Source organism: Macrobrachium rosenbergii, chromosome 7, assembly GCF_040412425.1.
Source record: "Macrobrachium rosenbergii isolate ZJJX-2024 chromosome 7, ASM4041242v1, whole genome shotgun sequence".
Classification (NCBI taxonomy): Eukaryota; Metazoa; Arthropoda; class Malacostraca; order Decapoda; family Palaemonidae; genus Macrobrachium; species Macrobrachium rosenbergii.
The window spans coordinates 38,911,215-38,933,320 of NC_089747.1; the positions used below are offsets into that span (position 1 = coordinate 38,911,215).

General features: G+C 33.9%; 1 protein-coding gene across 1 annotated transcript in view; it reads left to right on the top strand.

The window, feature by feature from the left end:
- Positions 1–7,776, top strand: part of LOC136840403 (uncharacterized) — a 35,255-nt gene extending 27,479 nt beyond the window's left edge. Inside the window, exon 7 of the mRNA XM_067107083.1 lies at positions 7,694–7,776. Within this exon, the coding sequence (XP_066963184.1) occupies positions 7,694–7,776 (83 nt within the window). The remainder of the gene's footprint in view (positions 1–7,693) is intronic.
- Positions 7,777–22,106: the final 14,330 nt, after the last annotated feature.

A 22,106-nucleotide genomic window follows, 5' to 3' on the forward strand; every position in this document is an offset into this window, starting at 1 on the left:
TATTTTGAATCATTCCAGTTTTTGTTTTATCAACAACATTTACAGTTTTCTATACACAGTGTATGTGAATGAGGGCTTCAGTATTTCAGCTTCCTTTTGATTATTAGCTTAATTCATACAATTTTTTTAAACTGTCCAAGTTTTCTGAACTGACATTTAAAACCACTGCTCCAGTTCTCATCTATCCTCAGAAATCACAATAAAAATCCTCTCTCCTAAGAAATTAAGATGAAAAACTCACTTAAACTGCAAAGCAGTAACTTCCCTGACTTACAACAAGAAAAATTACATTCACTCAGATATCAGGTCACGTACACAAATACCTCTTTAAGCAAAGATTTACAATAATTTCATATCCTGATATTATTATTATTATTATTATTATTATTATTATTATTATTATTATTATTATTATTATTATTATTATTATTATTATTATTATTATTCAGAGGAAGAAGAACCCTAGTCATATGGAACAAGCCCACCAAAGGGGCCATTGACTTGAAATTCAAGCTTCCAAAGAACTTGGTGCTCATTAGGAAGAAGTAAGAGAAGGTAAAGGGAAATACAGAAAGAAGAGATCTCACTTATTAAAATGAAAAAAGACAAAATAAATAAATAGATAAAATGTAATCAAATGCAAAGAGACCAGCATTAGGGTAACAATGCATTGCCAAAGATTCAAATAACTGTGATCATGGAACAACTAAACACCAATGGGAATGTTAGAGTGAGGTTCACCAGAGTGAAAATGAGGTTCACGAGAGTGAAATGAGGTTCATTAGAGTGAAAATGAGGTTCATTAGAGTGAAAATGAGGTTCATTAGAGTGAAATGAGGTTCATTAGAGTGAAAATGAGGTTCATTAGAGTGAAATGAGGTTCATTAGAGTGAAAATGAGGTTCACGAGAGTGAAAATGAGGTTCATTAGAGTGAAAATGAGGTTCACGAGAGTGAAGATGAGGTACATTAGAGTGAAAATGAGGTTCACGAGAGTGAAAATGAGGTTCACGAGAGTGAAAATGAGGTTCACGAGAATGAAAATGTTACAAATTAAAACATTAAGAATGAAATTGTGAAAAAGTAAAGTACTCAATCCCTATGTTGGGATGAACAACAAAAGGACCTTGATAGTGAACATTGTGTGTTTAAGGGCTTTCAGCAAAGCATGTCAAGCGTACAATGATGCTTCAAAGCATGACCGGTGTATAAGACAGCTTCAAGTGGAGCATGCAATTGAAACTTCATTAGTTCAAGAGAAAATGCAATGCATTACTACCCTAATACTATTCTTCTTGCATTTTAATACTTTTTTATCTATCTTTATTTTTTTTGATAAGTGGATCTTTTCTATCTATATTTTACTTTACTTCCTCCTAATTCTTCCTAATGAACACTTTAATATTCTTTTGAAGCCTGAATTTCAAGTCAGTGGCCCCTGTGGTGGGCTTGTTCCATACGAATAGGTTTCATCTACTGAATAATAATAATAATAATAATAATAATAATAATAATAATAATAATAATAATAATAATAATAATAATAATAATAATAATAATAATAATAATAATAACTGACTCAGTGAAACAATCAAGAGAGAAAGAGGAACATGAAACCTGTTTAAAGTAAAGTATGAAAGGCTTCATTAACAAATTATGAAGATTCCATTTTAACATGTAGCCTGAGGTGTTCTGGAACGAAATGGAAAATAGAGTTTAGGCCCAAGGCAAAGCACCGGGACCTATAAGGTCATTCAGCGCTAGAAAGGAAATTGAAAGTGGGTAGGTTTGAAAGTAGGTAGGTTTGAAAGTTTGTAACAAGAGGAAACTCTTTTGCAATTGCACTATGAAACAATTATTAGGAGAGGGTGGATACTAAGTTGGAAGGAAGATATTATGAATGGAAGTACAGCAAAAGGAGTGAAAGGGGTTACAGCAGCTAGGGGCCTGAGCCCCCTGAGGTGCACTGACGTCGCTAACCCCCCCTACGGGGCCTGACGTGTTCTGATGTCATGTGTTCAAGTGATCAGAACCGCTTCTACAGTACAGAAAATGTTTCCATGTCATGCTGCATATAATGAAGTGTTTCTGTGTTACAGACTTTACAGAAAACTGAAGAATAACCTTGAACGTGTAGTGGAATGGAATGTAGAATTTAGGCCAAAGGCCTAGCACTGGAACCTATGAGGTCATTCAGCACTGGAAAGGAAATTGAGAATAGAAAAGTTTGGTAGGCATAACAGGAGGAAAACCTTGCAGTTGCACTATGAAACAATTGTTAGGGGAGGTTGAGTATCATGAAGAAAGAAATATGAATGGAGGTAGAGTAAAAGGAATGAAATGGGCTGCAAAGAACCTTTAGTAACGCCTACAGTACACCGTGTGAGTAGCACTGACGGCACTAACCCCCAAAGGGGTTGACAGTGTAAAGTGATGATAAGTTTACAAAGATGGTAAATCTGTTAAGACTGGAAAGGGAGAGAGGAATATGCTAGATCAATGTCTAAATTATTTATAGCAATTTAACAATAATATCTCTTTTCTCTATCCTGTTTCTGTGGGTAATACCTTTGCATGTTAAATTACTAGTACTTTAGATTTCCTCAGACATTGGCCACTGAATACAATTTTTCTAGTTACAAGTCCCAAATTCAGTTAATCAAAACTTGACTGCAATGTCCACATGATATACCATAGACTAAGAGACAGTGGATATTGTCATAATTTTCTTGAATTTTTCTATTATCATCAGAGTTTTCTTTACATAACTATTAACCTTTCTTTGTCGTTCTAAGAACTAAAAGACACTAGTTACATTGTCTAACTAAACAAAGGTTAAGATTCGATGAGAACTGAGCTACAAGCTGAAATACAAAAGTCTCTGTACAATAAAAGAAATTTACATTTTTTACAATTACAAAATTTTCCCATTACTAAAATTTTTAAATTAATCTTTAACAGAAACAGTTAACTGAATATCGATTTGATTATATTACTAAAATTCAAAGGGAATTGTAAGAAATATGTTAACATCTAAAAAGAAAAACATGATTTATACCTTAACATTTACAAAAAAAATCTCCATATATCAAGACACTGTAGCATCAAGGGTTCTAAAATTGACTAAACATAGAAATTGTAAATAAATAAATATGATTTTCTCAATTGGTTAACCTGTAACTAAAACCACTGACCAAATTGATTTTCTCAACCCACTTGTGCTAAAGTCACAAGCATCTAAGACATAACTGGTTAACATGTAACTATAACCATTTGTCCAAACTGATTTTATTCCTAAATCAAGACAAAAGACTTCTGCTAAAATTTTACTTTTAATAACTATACCTGAAATTATCTATACTTTATATACACACTTGCTGACGTGGCCTCATACTGGGTCATTCTTAAGAGTACGTTTACCTCCAAGAAAAATCACCTGACTACTAAATATCTTCCTTTTACTGTCCATCCCTTTAGTCTCCTCCCACTTTCCTGTTCAACTTCTTCAACCTTATCTTCCTCTAATTTGCATAGTAAATTAGTACTTCCTTGGATATTTTACAAGGCAAGATATGACTGTGACTTACTAACCTGATTGCTAAGATTTCCAATAAGAACTGAATTCCCATTTTACAACAACATTTAAAAGTATTTATTGCTTTAAGTGAAAAACTAATTGACCAATGCTCATGATGGTTTGAATCCTTCAAGATAGGTTATTTATCAAGGTAACATTAAGACGAACAAACCATTTTCATAACTGAGTTTGCTCTAATTCTTTATATACCAAGAATATCCTTGTCGAATTCCTCCCTTAAAAGAACTGTTTTGAAATTACTTATTCGTGACCTTAAAATAACATTAACAAAACTTTTTAAGCAAGCAACACTTTGAATTTAAGTTTATTTATAGATTCATTTACCTAAACTATCATTTTTCGTCAAATCAAATCATCTTAGAAGTAATACGTTCGACTAGGGAAATGGCTAATAATTCATCTACCTTAAATACCATTGTCAGCAGTGCAAACTCCACTTAAAAGGGAATAAAATTTGAGGTTCCTTATTAAATCACTAACCTACAATAATATGAACACCACCAGAAAACTGTTATTAAAGTAACACGTTCAATTTGGGTGCTTCCCATGCCAGCAGTGTCTTGAAATATGCAGAGATACCATGAACACAATGCTTCTGCTAAGATACTCAGCAGTACTTAAGCAATTAACTTTTATGTTCGATGTTAAGGAAGATGTATTATTTTCATGGGGTAAACTTTGTACAAATTTAAGAGAGTACCATTTAATCACTTGACAACTAATGGCTGATTCTCCATTTGTTAGGAAAACTGAGATAAAGTTAAGAAATATTTCTGAAATATGTGGTATCCTAGAAAGTACAGTATATATTTAAATATTTCAGACAGTCACGTCCTTCCTACATTAAAGAAAGCCTCTACTTGACCTAACTCTGTAAATTAAAAGTACCAGTGCTTTTGTAAGGCTAAAATTACCCAAGACTTAGAAGCTATAAACAATATAATTTTAAATTAACTTATATAATTCAATAGCAAACCAACTAATTAATGCATTAAGGCTACAAGGAGTGTATGTGAAGCTCATTTCCAAGTCCCTACAATAAGAGAAGTTAGTTTATCTACCTAAAAGACCTGAGGAAATTTATCCAGAATCATTTGTACGAGAGCTGAAAATGCTACCTATTTCACACAGGTCAATACTCGTGGGTTTTATTCCACAAAACTGGCTCCAGTTGCATTAACCACTACCATGATATCCAATAAGGTTAATCTAACCTATTCTTTTAATGCTGAACTTATTTTAATCATATATAAACTTCAAGAAAAAGGCTGATAATAATAATAATAATAACCTATCATTAATCTCTTGTGAACTCTGTACAGGCAAGTATGTATTTAATAATGAAGTAATACTGGATATTGCTACTCAAAGCAAAAAGTCCATTACCCAACGAGTGATATAAAACTAGGATTAAAAAAATTATCCTCAAACATATTGGACTTCCAATATAAGAGTGTCAAAATGTTGTCACGATTTTCTAATAACTGACATTAAACTGATAAGATATTTATGTTAAACACTATTTAATCTGAAACATTTTTAACTAACTGATATATCCGATATTGAATTAATGAGAATTATGCGGAAGAATTATGCATCCTGAAAAGCAATTAACTATTTAACAGCTGATTTTAACACTACTAAGAAATTCAAGAGTAAAATCTATATCCTGAGATAAAGATGTTTAAACTTACAAGTTATCTAGGTATAATAGCTATGTATCCTGGAGTAGACTGAATTTTTTGACAGTTGATTTTAAATTGTTATGATTGCTATGTAGCAAAAAAAAAAAAAGTTGTACGCAAGGCAGCTACCTTTGAATGGATAAAAAAATTAATTATGTATCCTGATATGATGAGCTACCTGTAACTAATCCTAAGCTGATACTATATTCAAGTGAAACAGAACTATGTACAGCTGATATTAAACTGACGAGAAATTTACCCTCATAAGACAGAGGACTCTTACAGAACCCACTTAAAAATGACAAGAAAGTCAGCTGAACTCGACTGAACTTTGGGATACCAGACACCATTATGACCCTGTTAAACGAACACTTGTACAGTATTCAAAATGTAACCCTGTGCTAGTTTTGACAGTGAAAGATGGTAAGATTATAATCTCTCTATAAAAAGTATGACAGTTTCTGTCAATGTTACTGGAACCATGTTTTACACATCTTAGTCCTCAGAAACAGTGATTAACACCAGTCTGGCCCTTTATAAAGATTTCATGACAATCAATGGTAAGAAATTGTTAGAGTATGACAATTTCTAACTTTCATATAACTGGGACCATTTTTATACATCATTTTGTCATTAGTTGCTGTTGACACTATTAATCAACCACAGTCATGCCCTTTATAAGGACCAAGTAAATAAGATGCAGTTGTCTCTTCAAGTTGAACTCTTCTTTCGTAGCAGATTCTTGTAGGAATTCCGAGGTGAGACAGATATCTAAACCTGTCCAATTTATACTTGCAGATTGTAGGGACTTTCCTGAAAAGATGAAGCAGTAGTTAATGAAGTCAGTTCACACAGAGGTCATTTGACTTATAAAGTATTAAGACGAAAGATAATTCCCTACAACCAGGCCCCTAAGTATCCTGTACATTAGGCTCCTTTACTAAGAGGGCCTTAGATGAAACAGGGTCCTCTCAGACCAGTGCTGAATGTCCGTGGTCTTTTAAACAGTATATCTTACAATTTTTTTGGTCTCAGCAGCAGTAAATATCAAATTAATAATTACAGATTGCACTGTAATGCAAATTCACTAACAAAAAAAGTGAAAGGATTCTTAGTGTAAGTTACAACTGGAAAATTATATCAAATAGTCCACTGTATCTATTATTATTATTATTATTATTATTATTATTATTATTATTATTATTATTATTATTATTTATTATTATTATTATTATTATTGCATTGCAAATGCAATTTCACTAGCAAAAAGGTGAGACAATATTTGGTGTAAGTTTCAGCTGGAAAACTATATCAAATAGTCCACTGCATTATTATTATTATTATTATTATTATTATTATTATTATTATTATTATTATTATTATTATTATTATTATTATTATTATCTAGGCTAGATATAACATTAACAAGAGGTCTTATTATTTTCACGTAATCTCTCTAATTTGTCTTAAATCCTCTTAGTATTCCTCTGGTTAACTAAAGCATTTGCAGAAGAGAGCTATTTACTGTTCTCAAAACCTTTCTCTCCCACAGTCCTCATCAAATAACAAACCATTTTATATAAAAAAAAACTAGGACTGATTCAACATTATATAGGGAACTGCAGACAAAATCAAAACCAGCCTTACACGTCTTGAACATTTCCCAACGCCAAGATTGGTCTTACGTCAAAATTATCAATACAACAGAAATCTCCTTTCTCTCATTAATTTTTATTTTGTAATTATTATTCATCAAGTTAACTTTATGTCTACTTATATTCTAAATCAGTCTCACATAGCTTGAAGATCTAACAAGATCAATGTTGTTCTTACGTCAAAATTACGAATATGACAGAAATCAGCTTCCCTGATTCATGATCTTATTTTGATTATTATTCATCAAGTTTACTTTCTGTTTAGTTATATTCTAAATCAGTCTCACATAGCTTGAAGATTTTGCAAGATCAATATTGTACTTACGTCAAAATTATTAATACAACAGAAATCTACTTCACTCATTCATTATCTTACTTTAATTATTATTCATCAAATGAACTTTCCTTTTAGGATAATTTTAAGAGCTACTGGCTCTGACAGTCCATAAACTTAACTCTCAATATTGTCATTCCCTCGTAGACCCCAGGGCAAACGTAATTTGCATTAGTTTGAGTTTCTGTGTATCAAAACTTCTAAACCTGTAGTTAGGGTTAAATCTGAACAATTGTACTGTCCCATCCATTTCCATGACATAAATAAAAACAAATCCTTCTGGCCAGCCCTATGAGAGTTGGGGATTAGCTCAGTGGCTTGATAAAACTATTTTAATAACAACAACAATTTCCCCAGGCACCCGTTTCATTAAACACCTACCTTCGTTAGAGGGATCTATATCTCTTGATCATTTCCTCCAGAACTCATCTATCGCTTCTTCCAAGAACTCTCTTCGAAGAACCTGCAGGAATTAGATCACCTGGAACAACGAGAAATGCGTTAATGACATCGTGGAATTGTCGTGTTTTTGTTTACATGGCATCAAGATAAGGACATGATTAGCTATAATCAGGCTTCAGGAACCATATGAATCAGTATATTTCTTTCTGATACTCAGTTTAATCTCAGTAATGGTAACAGTTACGAAAATTCACTCTGCAATACAAATGAATTGGCGTTATCTCGATCCCAATGGTTAATAACCTCACCTCCCCATCCAGAGGCCAGAGTTTGATCCCTTAGAAAAAATATGCCTGTGGCTGTTTTCTGAATTATTATTATTATTATTATTATTATTATTATTATTATTATTATTATTATTATTATTATTATTATCCAGAAGATGAAACCTATTCATATGGAACAAGCCCACCAAAGGGGCATTGACTTGAAATTCAAACTTACAAAGAATATGGTGTTCATTTGGAACCATTATTATTATTATTATTATTATTATTATTATTATTATTATTATTATTATTATTATTATTATTATTATTATTATTATTATTCAAAAGATGAACCCTATTCATATTGAACAAGCCCACCAAAGGGGCCACTGACTTGAAAGAAGCATTATTATTATTATTATTATTATTATTATTATTATTATTATTATTATTATTATTATTATTATTATTATTATTATTATTATTATTATTCAGAAGATGAACCTTATTCATATGGAACAAGCCCACCAAAGGGGCCACTGACTTGAGATTCAAGCTTCCAGAGAATCTTCTGGTGTTCATTCGAAAGAAATAACAAAAGGTGATGAGAAAAACAGATAAATTAAGAAAATTAATAAATTCCATAGTGCCCTTGTTGTCCTAAGCAGTGAATGATGTACCTTGTGATTAGTCGACTGTTGTCAGTCACAACCAGGAGAGAAATACCAAGGGATTAACAGTATAACCTCATGCCTTATGAAGGCAGACTTTTAATGGGGTCAGTAAGGTCAAATGGATTACTTGTGCTTGGATACAACCTGACAAAATCTGATAAAGTTAATTTTTCAAACGTAATGAAGGTTACTTTAAGCTATCTGAGAAGCTTCTCTGATAACCCATAGACACACTGGGGGCTATTGGCAGTGAGAAGTTCATCAACTAAACCTAAGAACGCCTTTGTTCTGTTCTTCACTGTTATTCATTTTCAGGTCCTCTTTTAGACTTTCAATTTCACGGTTTTTTAACTCCCGTCAGATTCAACTGTGTCCCTCCCAGCAAGAATTTCTTTCATGTTCAGTTGATTTGAGGAAAAAAGTTAACAAATTTTTGATGAACTTCCTGAGAGAGAGAGAGAGAGAGAGAGAGAGAGAGAGAGAGAGAGAGAGAGAGAGAGAGAGAGAGAGAGAGATGAGATTTTACGTTTTTAAAAAGTCAACAAAATTTTTAATGAACTTCTGTGAGAGAGAGAGAGAGAGAGAGAGAGAGAGAGAGAGAGAGAGAGAGAGAGAGAGAGAGAGAGAGAGAGAGAAATTTCTTTCAAGTTAAGTTTTTTAAAAAGTCAGCACATTTTTAATGAATATTGAGAGAGAGAGAGAGAGAGAGAGAGAGAGAGAGAGAGAGAGAGAGAGAGAGAGAGAGAGAGAGAGAGAGATAAACTTATGCAAAGAAAAACTTTAGTGTATAAACAAACATTCAATAACATTATCCCTATTCCAAGTCCTCATATTTCACACACATTTTCCCCACTAACAGGTAAACTAACATGAACAAAAAAATAAATTAACAAATTATATTAATTTGTTAATTCATTTATTTTCTTTTTAAATAAAGAAAAAGTAAGTTTTTAAAATACAAAGGGCAAAGATTTAGTATGTGCTACACAATATGACATCAAACCTCTTCGAACGGTTTAGGGAAACTTTTATTTTGAAGTTTTATTCATCAAACTCGAAAATGAAAGATTATTCCAATAGAAGATTCCATGACTTTCGTCACAAAATGTATCGTGTTACCCAGACAAAACTCTCTGTGGGAAGTTTTGCCATATACTGAATTACCTGATTTATACCTTTATACTTTACCAGTCAGTTCCTAAGAAAATCCAGACATATCAACCTTTAAACAAGTAAAAAATGCGCAATCGAGTTTTCTGTACAACCGCTACAGCGTACAATCAAGGCCACGGAAAATCAATCTATCTTTAGGTGGTGTCGGTATAATGCTGTATGAGCCCATGAAATTCTCATGCGGTCGTGGTGGCCTGGCCTATATCGTTGCCAGACGCACGATTATGCTAACTTCAACTTTTAAAATAATGAAAACTACTGAGGCTAGAGGGCTGCAATTCGGTATGTTTGATGATTGGAGGGTGGATGATCAACATACCAATTTGCAGCCCAATAGCCTTAGTAGCTTCTAAGATCTGAGGGTGGACAGAAAAAAGTGCGGACGGACAGACAAAGCCGGTACAATAGTTTTCTTTTACAGAAAACTAAAAACTAAAGGTATCTTGATGTTTCCACTTACCTTCTGTATGTAAGGAATGGTGGACATAGCTAATGGTTATATATGTTACCAATCAGTCCCTGACACTTAACTCCTAGCTCGTCAAAATTGGGCAGTGGGTATTCTTTAGTGTCTATTATGCCCCAAGGGTAACGAATCTGGACCAAAATGTAAAAAATTATCTTTCAAAAGTCAAGGTTAAGTTTTAAGGACCAAAATCAGGACACATGAAGTAATACAGATCTTTTTAAACTTAGCTGCTAAGATTATTGGCCGTATTTGAAGACTGAACAACAATTAACTACAGTTACTCAAATCTGCCTGTTATTTTTTGTTTAATCTCTCATTGGAAATTATTTACTCCCTAATATAACAAGGAGGATACTTCAGACACAATTTAGAAATAATTCGGCCATCTCATGAACACTAATGACGACTGTCAGTGTTATTATACAACAGGTAATTGCACACAAATTCAAACGACTGTTTAATCTTTCAAAATTTCGAAAACATACTGCAAAAGGAACTAAAATCTATTGAGCCTTTTTTTCTGAAACTCTGGATGACATTATCAAGCCCTTTTCTGAAACTCTGGGGGTGGCATTCTTCTTTCCAATTTGGGAAGGAATCACAGCCAGATATCTGCTCCAATCTCCTCCAAACCTGCTGTTGAAACCAGCCGAGATTAACAGCCTTGGAGCTCATAAAATTCCAAGGGAAAAGATTCATGTCATGCAATTTCATCTTCCAATATTGGACATGTTGCAGTTATATTTGATGCCACGCTGGGTTCAGCGACAGAAAATCCCCACGACAAGACAATAAGGATGAACTGGTGCTTGCAAATGTAAAAAATAAAGACATGGCTACTTCAGTTCGAGAAAGAGCAGAGATCTGAGAGATGGAATGAAGTATAGAATTTAGGCCAGAGGCCAGGCACTGGGACCTGTGAGGTCACTCAGTGCTGAAAGGGAAATTGAGAGTAGAGAGGTTTGAAAGGTAACAGGAGGAAAACCTCAAAGCAGCTGTGAAAGAATTGTCAGGAGAGGGTGGATAGCAAGATGGAAGAAAGAGTTGTGAATGGAGGTACAGTCAAAGGAATGAAAGGGGTTGTAGCTAAGGGCTGAAGGGATGCTGCAAGGAACCTTAAGTAACGCCAAGGTTACTTAAGTTCGAGAAAGTGCAGAAATCTGAGTGATGGCAGTAAATTTAATTAGTTCCTCTCTGATGTACATGACCCATAACATGGGCTTAGGAGTGTAAGGGTGGGAGATTTGGAGCACTATAACCTTAACAATATTCCACAGATCATAAATTACAACACCTGAAATAAATGCTAACGATACCACTTCCATGCCTAGAATTTCTTAAAACCTACGAAAATGAAAAATCATAATTAACTTCAAAAGCAATTGATCAAAAAATTAAACATAATAGTTTATAAAACGATGTACTGTTAAATTATCCAAAGCATAAACCTGTAAAATTATTACAAATAGATTTATTATTCAAAAACTTTCATATTTTATAAGTAAACTTAATATTTCAAGGAGACTTATCTGAAATTTCAGTCCAGCATTCTTGGGGTCAAAGGTGGCTTTGAAGAGGTTTTATTTTCCATTCAGTTCTCGATCTGAAATAAAATGATGTCTTTCATTATTGAGTAGAATGCATAGAATATGGAATTTAGAGAGAGAGAGAGAGAGAGAGAGAGAGAGAGAGAGAGAGAGAGAGAGAGAGAGAGAGAGACCCGTTGATGTGAAACTGTCATTTTCCAAATTCCATAATTATCATACACCATAAAACACTTTACTGTAGTTGTCCACAGCCACGAAGACTTATTACGAGAGAGAGAGAGAGAGAGAGAGAGAGAGAGAGAGAGAGAGAGAGAGAGAGAGAGAGAGAGAGGACCATTAATTTGAAACTGTCATTTTCCAAATTCCATAATTACCATACACCATAAAACACTTTACTGTAGTTGTCCACAGCCACATAGACTTATTGAGAGAGAGAGAGAGAGAGAGAGAGAGAGAGAGAGAGAGAGAGAGAGAGAGAGAGAGAGAGAGAGAGAGAGCCCCGCTGATTTGAAACTATCTCACTTTCCAAAAGCCTTAATTACCGTAAACCATAAAAAACTTGTCTGTAGTTGGTCGAAGCTGCGAAGACTTCTTGAGAGAGAGAGAGAGAGAGAGAGAGAGAGAGAGAGAGAGAGAGAGAGAGAGAGAGAGAGAGAGAAACCCCATTAATCTGAAACTATCCCACTTTCCAAATGTCAAAATTACCATAAACTATAAAGCACTTTACTGTACTGCAGTTGTTCAAAGCCACGAAAACTCATTGCGAGAGAGAGAGAGAGAGAGAGAGAGAGAGAGAGAGAGAAAGAGAGAGAGAGAGAGAGAGAGAGAGAGAGAGGGAAACTCCATTAATCTGAAACTATTCAAAGCCATACAGACTTATTACGAGAAACTAAATGCAGCTTGTTCTCGGGAACACACTAATTTCACAGCCACTGCTATACAGCGCCATTGCCGAGATGATTCACTTCTAAATATTAATCAAGAATCATTACACCAAATGCCTGAGATTTGGGAGACTGTCAGCTCTGACAACTAATCTGGCAGACTTTGCTGATGTTTGGTAAACCTCAACATATGTAGGGGTTTATGTATTCATGATCAAAAGTCAGCATTTACACAAGGTTACAAAGTTCCACGGTCTGCAGCAGGCTTAAAAAATTCACCAATATTCTGTATTGTGCTGTAGCTTTCGTTAAGTGCAATATATTTTGCTGTAGCTGCTGTAAGGTACAATATATGCTTTGTAAAAAAGAATACAAGTAAAATCCACCACTTATTATTCCAGAGACTGACTGACACCTCTCTGTACATAGCATACATACTGTACTTGACTTCTGTGGATAACTTTTGCTAACAAACAATTATTAGGACGAACATTTACATAAAATAGGAATTTTTCAAGCATGTCAATGGGAGAGTTTTCATAATCACAGTTTTTAATTTACATAAAAAAACTAGTTTTTATACATTTCACAGGAACAAATACATTATTCAACATAACAGACTCTGCACATCAAACTGAAATCTGAGACTAACTCTGAAATGGTGTCCTTTGAAAAATAACTGTTTTTACATATGCTAGCACTTTCTAATGGACTGCCCAACTACGTGTTTAAAATATTCCTAAAAAATGTGGCAGTTTCTGACCCGATTTAGGAATTGGAACTGGAATATGAAATTTAGGCCAAAGGCCAAGTTCTTGGACCTATGAGGTCCTTCTGCTCTGAAAGGTTAATTGAGGGTAAAGAAGGTTTGAAAGGTGTAACAGAAAGGAAAACACAATGTCAGAAGATATGTGGAAAGTAAGATGGAAGAAAGATAATATGAACGGAGGTACAGTAAAATGAATGAAAGGGGTTGCAGCTAGGCAGAAGGACGCTGCAAAGAACCTTAAGTAATGCCTACAGTACACCGCGTGAGGTACACTGGCGGCACTAACCACCCCTCCTAGGGGAGTCATCGCTGATCACATAATGCTTTACTTTGGTTACTGAATCAATTCCTACAAATTTAGTAATATTTTTCGACTTGGGAAATTACGATAATGTACCTTTTGCAAGATTAACAAACCATATAAAAAAAACAAATGTTCGTAATTGATAAACTTACAGAATTCAATGTTCACTGGTTGACCCCTTTCCAAGCTTGCATCCCTTTTTTCCAATTTCGATTTTGTAGTCCGGTCGTTTCAGTACAAACTGAAGGTATCTCTGTATTGATTGACTGATTTATGGCGGCTTAAACTGGCGTCACAACAGCTGTACCTCGATACATCCATAAAAGCAATTCGATACAGGCCCAAGCCTTAATACAAATGAATTTGAAACCAAAATCGGATTTTTTATTAAGCCTATCATATTTGTGTTACAGATATTAGCATTCACCAGATTTACATATTTAGGGCATCTAGTATGTTCTAAAAGGTGCGTGATTGATAGAATGGAATAGAAAATAGAATTTAAATCAAAGGCCAAGCGCTGGGACCTATGATTATGAGGTCATTCAGCACTGAAGGGAAATTGAGAGTAGAAAGGTTTGAATTGTTAGAAGAGGGTTGAGGAAAGTATGATGGAAGAAGGAGAATATGAAAGGAGGTGCAGCAAAGGGAATGCAAGGAGTTGTAATGCCTAACCCTATAATGGACTAATTATTATCTGGCATTTCTTCATTCCAAAAACAAAGTATGTATCATCACGCTTCACGCTTAGCAGTGGCTTTCAAAAGCAATGAAAACTGTCAATTTACCATCAGCAATTCAAAACAACACGCCTGAAACTGGACATGGTATTAGCACTGCTTTTGCTAAAACAGACATTTTCTAATTCTCATAAGCTCGAATGCTCTAATCTGAACTTAGAATTCCAAAACAGAATGGTGATTTGATGCTTAAGGTGAATTTCATAATTCATGTCGCCTCGTTTTCTTTCGTTTTAGCATCTTAAGAACTGATGAATGTTTTAAATGAATTTCTTGGGCTGAAGGGAATTGTCTTTATGGATGTACCGAAGCCACCATAGGGTCTGGGAGCCGAAGCCTTACCTGGAAAAAAGGAACCTATGTTAGGTTTCATTATGAAAACGATTGATATCAATGTCTAAAAGATATGTAAGTCTTCATTTGCAAGGTTACTGGAATACACAATTCTTTGGGGGTATATAGCTATGGCACAATGAATACCTATATTGGTGGTTTTTCTATAATAAAATTATGTAATTTCGTCTAAAAGCCTAATGGCCTAAATGCACATTAACTTTAGCACTAGATCTAAGCCCTCTCATCCTAATATCTTACTGAAGTGATATGAATTATCAAGAAAAACCTTCAAATTCACCTCAATCCTACTCAGTGCTGCTGAAAAAAAATTGTTACTCAAATCATAACACAAAGGATTGCTTAATCCAGCCCTGTTTAGAGGTGTTTCTTTTAAGGCAATATCTGAATATATTTAAAGGCAAAAAGTCTCATGAATGTCATGCAAAGTTTGTTAAAACACTCTTTAACAATCGAGCTAACCAGTATAACTGGTCATTAACCGCCATTATCGATGCAGATTACTTCCACTGGTACTAAATCTATTTACAGATGTCGATGTTCTGATGAAACAAACTTTTAACCAGGTCAAGGCAGCTAATAAATAGGAAGAAACAACATATATAGGTACTTTTGCCGGGTGCCCAACCAGAAATGGCCTGTTACCTTGACTAGTACACTAATAGGAACTCTCTCTCAATAACTTAATTTTTTTTACCACGTTCATCTGTCTGCTACCTTTACTGTGTTGGGAATTTTAAGCAAGTTACTACTAAAATGAATAGACTCAACCCCAGTTATCAACACAGCAGTGCCTTTGCCACCTCCAGCAGTTTCCTTTGATAAAAATTGCTTGTAGGAAGGTCACAAGAGGAAGGTCTTTAACAAAGAGGCTAAATTGGAACATATCAAGAAACTATTGCACATTCTCATTATCTGGTTTTTAGCAAAACATATTTGATGAGCATTCTTTAGCTTAAAAACACCTCACACCTATGGTGGTACAAGATACTTCAAGAACCTACAGAAATGCATCAGCTCTCAAGAATGCTATAAACTCATCAAATTTTGATGGAGCAAATACAGCGCATTCTTTAGCAAAACATATTTGATAAGCTCACACCTATGGTGGTACAAGATACTCCAAGAACCTACAAAAATGCATCAGCTCTCATACTGCAAGAAACAGAGACCTGATTTAACTATAAATGTTACAAACTCATCAAATCTTGCTGCACTGGAGAGAGAAAACCTTAGTCTACCAAATCCAGATTAACGTGTTTAACCTAAAATGGTCAAAGCCTAGGTCGAGACCCATTAATTCTTTTAAAACTGAAAAACAGTATCAGTATAATACAGTATTTGGTCATTTTTCGTTAGACTCCAGCCTGCCATTTCAGAAGACACCAGCTAGCCATTTTGCATGAAAAACCATTTTGGGTTTTTGATCCACAAATGGCTATTGTCTTATTCTTATGCTGGTATTGCCTTACCTTATACCTTTTTGGTTTTGATGTGTTTTCCCCCAAGAAAAATATAAATTATAATGTGGGAGGTGGCTGGAGTCTTCAGTGTTTTATTAGTCATCTGATGGAAAACTCTTCAAATGCCCTGATTTAGCTTCTATTAAATTTACCTAAGTTTTTTTGCAGTTGTTCTTTACAATGAAGTTCATTGGCAATTAAGATCGAGGCTATTCTACACTCAAATGCCCCAGTTTATGGTTTTTTTTATAATTTTCTTGAGTAATATAATTCTTGTCTTATTCAAAATACTAATGATATTTCCTCTAGCCTACGTCAAACCCTAAGCCATGAAGCCTATCCTAACCTACTGTCAAAGATCAAATATTCTTAGTTAATTAATACTAATAATACAATTATGGTTTTATTAAGTACCAATTATACAATTTTGATTTTATTCAGCATCACTGTCCATGGTTTCAGAGCAATTTATGCCATCTAACAAATCTTTCTCTCTTCACCAACACCAAAGTCAAGATTTTCTGACCCTCTCTATCTGCCTCTTGATGATTCTTTGGTCCTGTTAAAAATATTTACCATGTATTACACTTAAACCTTAACCAACTTTATCTTCATTACTCGCCTCCAAACTTCCATGTAGGCCTACATCTTAAGACATGCTTCTTTTTGTAACTGCCACTTACCCTAGAATCTGCATATTTAACCTTTTTCCAATCCTAAACCTAATACAGACTTCATTCTTGTGCTACATTCAATTTTATCAGTGTTTTCACAGGACTAGCAATTTCACATAAACAAATGGTATGAGATTTCAATTTCACATAAAATTGGTGTGAGATTTCAAGGAATTTAACATAAAAACAGTATGAGATTTCAAGCAACTTGACATAAAAATGGTATGAGATTTCAAGCAATTTAACATAAAAATGGTACGAGATTTCAAGCAACTTAACATAAAAATGGTGTGAGATTTCAAGCAATTTCACATAAAAATGGTACGAGATTTCAAGCAACTTAACATAAAAATGGTATGAGATTTCAAGCAATTTAACATAAAAATGGTACGAGATTTCAAGCAACTTAACATAAAAATGGTATGAGATTTTAAGCAACTTAACATAAAAATGGTATGAGATTTCAAGCAATTTAACATAAAAATGGTGTGAGATTTCGAGCAATTTCACATAAGAATTGTATGAGATTTCAAGCAATATCACATAAAAAATGGTATGAGATTTTACGACTAGTCACGCACTCTTTTCTGAGGGCCCTGAGTAAAAATAAAAAAAAAAAGTGCTAAAAGTGCAGAGAATTCCAACAACTAATTCTAGAATCACTTATGGGTGATTTGAGTCCTCGGTCCCACAGAAATCAACGTTTATCTTCCGTCACAATTCAAGTAAGTTGCATCTGTAGTGTACCCTAACCTAAGAATGATATACAACTTAGGCCTACACCTCTCCTTGTGAATCTTTGGCCTGCAGGAAAAATTCTTGGCTGTCATAGGCTAATATAAATATAGAATTTTATTGTTAAGTTATTTTAATAGACCTAACCTTAGTATTCTTCAGAGAACAGGATGAAATAAAACTTTGGCTTATGCACCTTGTGATTCTTAGGCCTACAGGAAAAATTCTTGGCTGTCGTAGGCTAATGTAAATGTAGAATTTATAATGACAAGTTAACTAAAGAGGCCTACCAACCTTAGTAATATACCTTCAGAGAATATGATGAAATAAGTTAGGCCTACACCTCTCCTTGTGAATCTTAGGCTGCAGGAAAAATTCTAGGCTACCATAGGCTAACGTAAATGTAGAATTTAAATGAAAAGTTACTTAAATTGGCGTAACCTTACCAATATACTTCAGAGTATATAATGAAACAGAAATTAGGCCTATGCACTTCCCTGTGAATCTTAGGCTACAGGGAAAATTCTTGGATACCATAGGCTAATGTAAATACTGAATTTTAATGAGTTATTTAAACAGGCCTACCCTTAGTAGTATATATACTTCAGAGATATATTTAGTCTCGCTATGAAGGAAACTCGACACTTGACTGGTAAGATATGGCAGCCATATTGGGAGAAAGGTTATAGGCCTAAGTCGACAGTCTAAGCGATATTTCCCTTCGTCTGAGATAGTAATTTAATTGTACGTTACGTTTACAAGCGCTATAATGTGCTTACTATCGGACTTTATACGTACCGGCGGGTATAACGAACACAGATTATCGATAATACAACGAACAACACGACTGGTAGCGGAGGACTTCCTAAAATCAAGTCACGTGACCTCAACTGACGACAGCTCCTGGTGGACAGTTGTACTTCAACCGTTCAACTCAATACAACAAAAAAATATCTTGAAATAAACATTGAAATCAGCTTGAATTAAATAAAAACAAAATACTGCATAGATATTCATATATATTCGCCAAAAACAAGTTAGATTTTACCTAAAACTTAAGCTTTCTCAGTGCTTTGGTCCACGATTTTGGAGAAACAGATACGTGTAAAAAAAATTAATGCAAAAATTGCCATCAAAGAAACTGACTGAAATTATGCAAAATACATTATGTTACATATTCGTATTTAAATCAAAAATAAGTTGGTTATCATAACTAAAGGTTTCGTAATATTTTATGTACTTAATTTTAGGCCCGTTATCCTCTTACCAATTCTGAGTAACGCCTCTATAGACAAAATAATACCGATAAAATATTCAATTCCAACCACATTCTTACAAATTAATAACAAAAGAATGAATATATAGTATAAGTTACCAAAACTATTGAAAGGTTTCATAATATTTTTACGCATTTAGTTTTAGGCTCGTTATCTTCAGAACAACGTCTCTATCGACATCTATTGACAGTTGAAGCAACTAAGAAAATAAAGACGAAATAAAAAGTAACTGAACTTTCTTTGTTTACTGAAGTGATTTAACCTTCGATTTTGTTTACGTAAGATATATGACATTTTATTTAAAGTAATAAAGGACTTTACCACAAATATTTCTTTATTTTGATCTTAAAGTTAATTCTTTGTTATTCTAAAAATCACCAAAATGATTTGAATTAAGAACATTGCATATTAATAATAATTATTCCACAGTCTCTGGGCGTATACAGCTATAGTATAAGCTTAAAAATCTTCATTTAATAAAAAAAAATCTTTAAAAAAATCAATGCAAGTAATATTATATATCAGAAATAAGAATTGGCAACGGTGTGGTTCTATAAAACAAGTAAAAAATGCACTGAATTTTCTTCGGTGCAATCGAGTTTTCTGTACAGCAGCTACATCGTATAATCAGGGCCACCGAAAATAGATCTAACTTTCGGTGGTCTTGCTATAAGGCTGCATGAGCAGCGGCCCGTGAAACTTTAACCACGGCCCGGTGGTGGCCTGGCCTATATCGTTGCCAGACGCACGATTACTGGTAACTTTAACCTTAAATAAAATAAAAACTACTGAGGAGGCTAGAGGGCTGCAATTTGGTATGTTTGATGATTGGAGGGTGGATGATCAACATACCAATTTGCAGTCCTCTAGCCTCTGTCGTTTTTAAGATCTGAGGGCGGACAGACAAAGTGCGGACGGAATAAAGTGCGGACAGAATAAAATGCGGACGGACCGACAAAGACGGCAAAACAGTTTTCTTTTACGGAAAACTAAATATGAGAAACCTTAAAATTGTTTTTCTACAGATGTTAGGTAAACGGAGCAGCCAGGGAAAATGTTAAAAGTTATGGAACCAAATTTAAATTATTAACGATATTATCGTATCTCACTCCTAAATAAAAGTAATGATGGGGATTTCTGCTTGAAATATTTTGGCAACAAAAAATTACAGAGGAATAACTCTAGCGGAAAATCACGCTCTTTCGGGTTTTGAAAATACAGCAATTTCACAATGAAATGCTCACATTCTAATTGTGGATTTATTTTCGAATTGATGCTTATATTTTAATTCTAGTTTCATTTCTATAAAACGATTCTCTCTCATAACGATACAGAGCATACCAGACTTATGTAGTGTCTAACTTCCTTTGCGAGTTAAGTGTACTTGATTTCCAATATTCGGCCTATAACTTTTTGATTGGCTTCTTTTACTCTTCTCTGAATTGAAACTCGAGAGAGCGCTACACAAACACACACACACACACACACACACACACACACACACACATATATATATATATATATATATATATATATATATATATATATATATATATATATATATATATATATTATTAAGGAATTTCTTTTGCATTAGCAGCTGCCTAGGTGTGATGCAGAGATGGACAGATGAATTATCCACAAGTTCTCTATCTATCTCTCTCTCTCTCTCTCTCTCTCTCTCTCTCTCTATATATATATATATATATATATATATATATATATATATATATATATATATATATAGACAGATATGTATGTATAAATATATATGTATATATATACATATATATATATATATATATATATATATATATATATATATATATACATATATATATATATGTGTGTGTGTGTGTGTGTCCACATATGTACTGTGTGTGTACTAGCTTGATATTCCATTACAAATTTAACGAAATTAACCCTCGAGACGAAGTGAGTGGCCTCGTGTACATAAAACCTTTCGTAAATTTATGCAAATGTATGGGACGAAGGTCTTTGAAGGCATTTTATTAACAAAACAATTTCAGTACCCTGAGAGAGAGAGAGAGAGAGAGAGAGAGAGAGAGAGAGAGAGAGAGAGAGAGAGAGAGAGAGAGGAAGGTAACATTCTCTCTCTCTCGACGAGGCCCCCCTCCAAATTGATTTCTGCTTTTTAAAGTTGAGATATGTGTCCCACCCACGAAGGTGGCATTACCTAAGAGAGTGACCGCTGCCAGGTTTGTGGTAGGCTCGGGGTGCGTGCGTCTATTAACACTTGCACTTACACACACACACACACACACACACACACACACACACATATATATATATATATATATATATATATATATATATATATATATATATATATATATATATATATATTTATTTATATATATAGATAATTTTGCAGTGTCATGTTGACAAGATATGGAAAACAGAGATATGAAAGCATTCATCAGAAAGAATGAGAGAGAGAGAGAGAGAGAGAGAGAGAGAGAGAGAGAGAGAGAGAGAGAGAGAGACTTAAAAAAATAATGACTAATAACAAAATAAACCCAAAAGAAATGAATGCAGAATTTAATGATTTTCAGAGAGAGAGAGAGGACACTGATAAAAATTTTTAGCTAGATAACTAATAGAAAAGAATGTATATTTTGATGTCTAGATAACTATATATAAAGAATATATATTATATGTATTATATATATATATATATATATATATATATATATATATATATATATATATATATATATATATATATATATATACATAGAGTAGAGAGAGAGAGAGAGAGAGAGAGAGAGAGAGAGAGAGAGAGAGAGAGAGAGAGAAAGAAAGTATCAGGTATAGCTTGAGACCAGACCTTTCCATATAACTCATTCCCCCGGCATCATATTAATGAAATATGAATAGGAGAGAGAGAGAGAGAGAGAGAGAGAGAGAGAGAGAGAGAGAGAGAGAGAGAGAGAGAGAGAGAGAGAGAGAGAGAGCGACAGCTTGATTGATTGGTCCTGACATACGGTCTACCTGACTGAGCTTCAAATCACTGGAAAGAAAATTAATAATGGATTGGGAATGGTATCTTTTGATTGATGGGTTGAAAGACAGGTGTA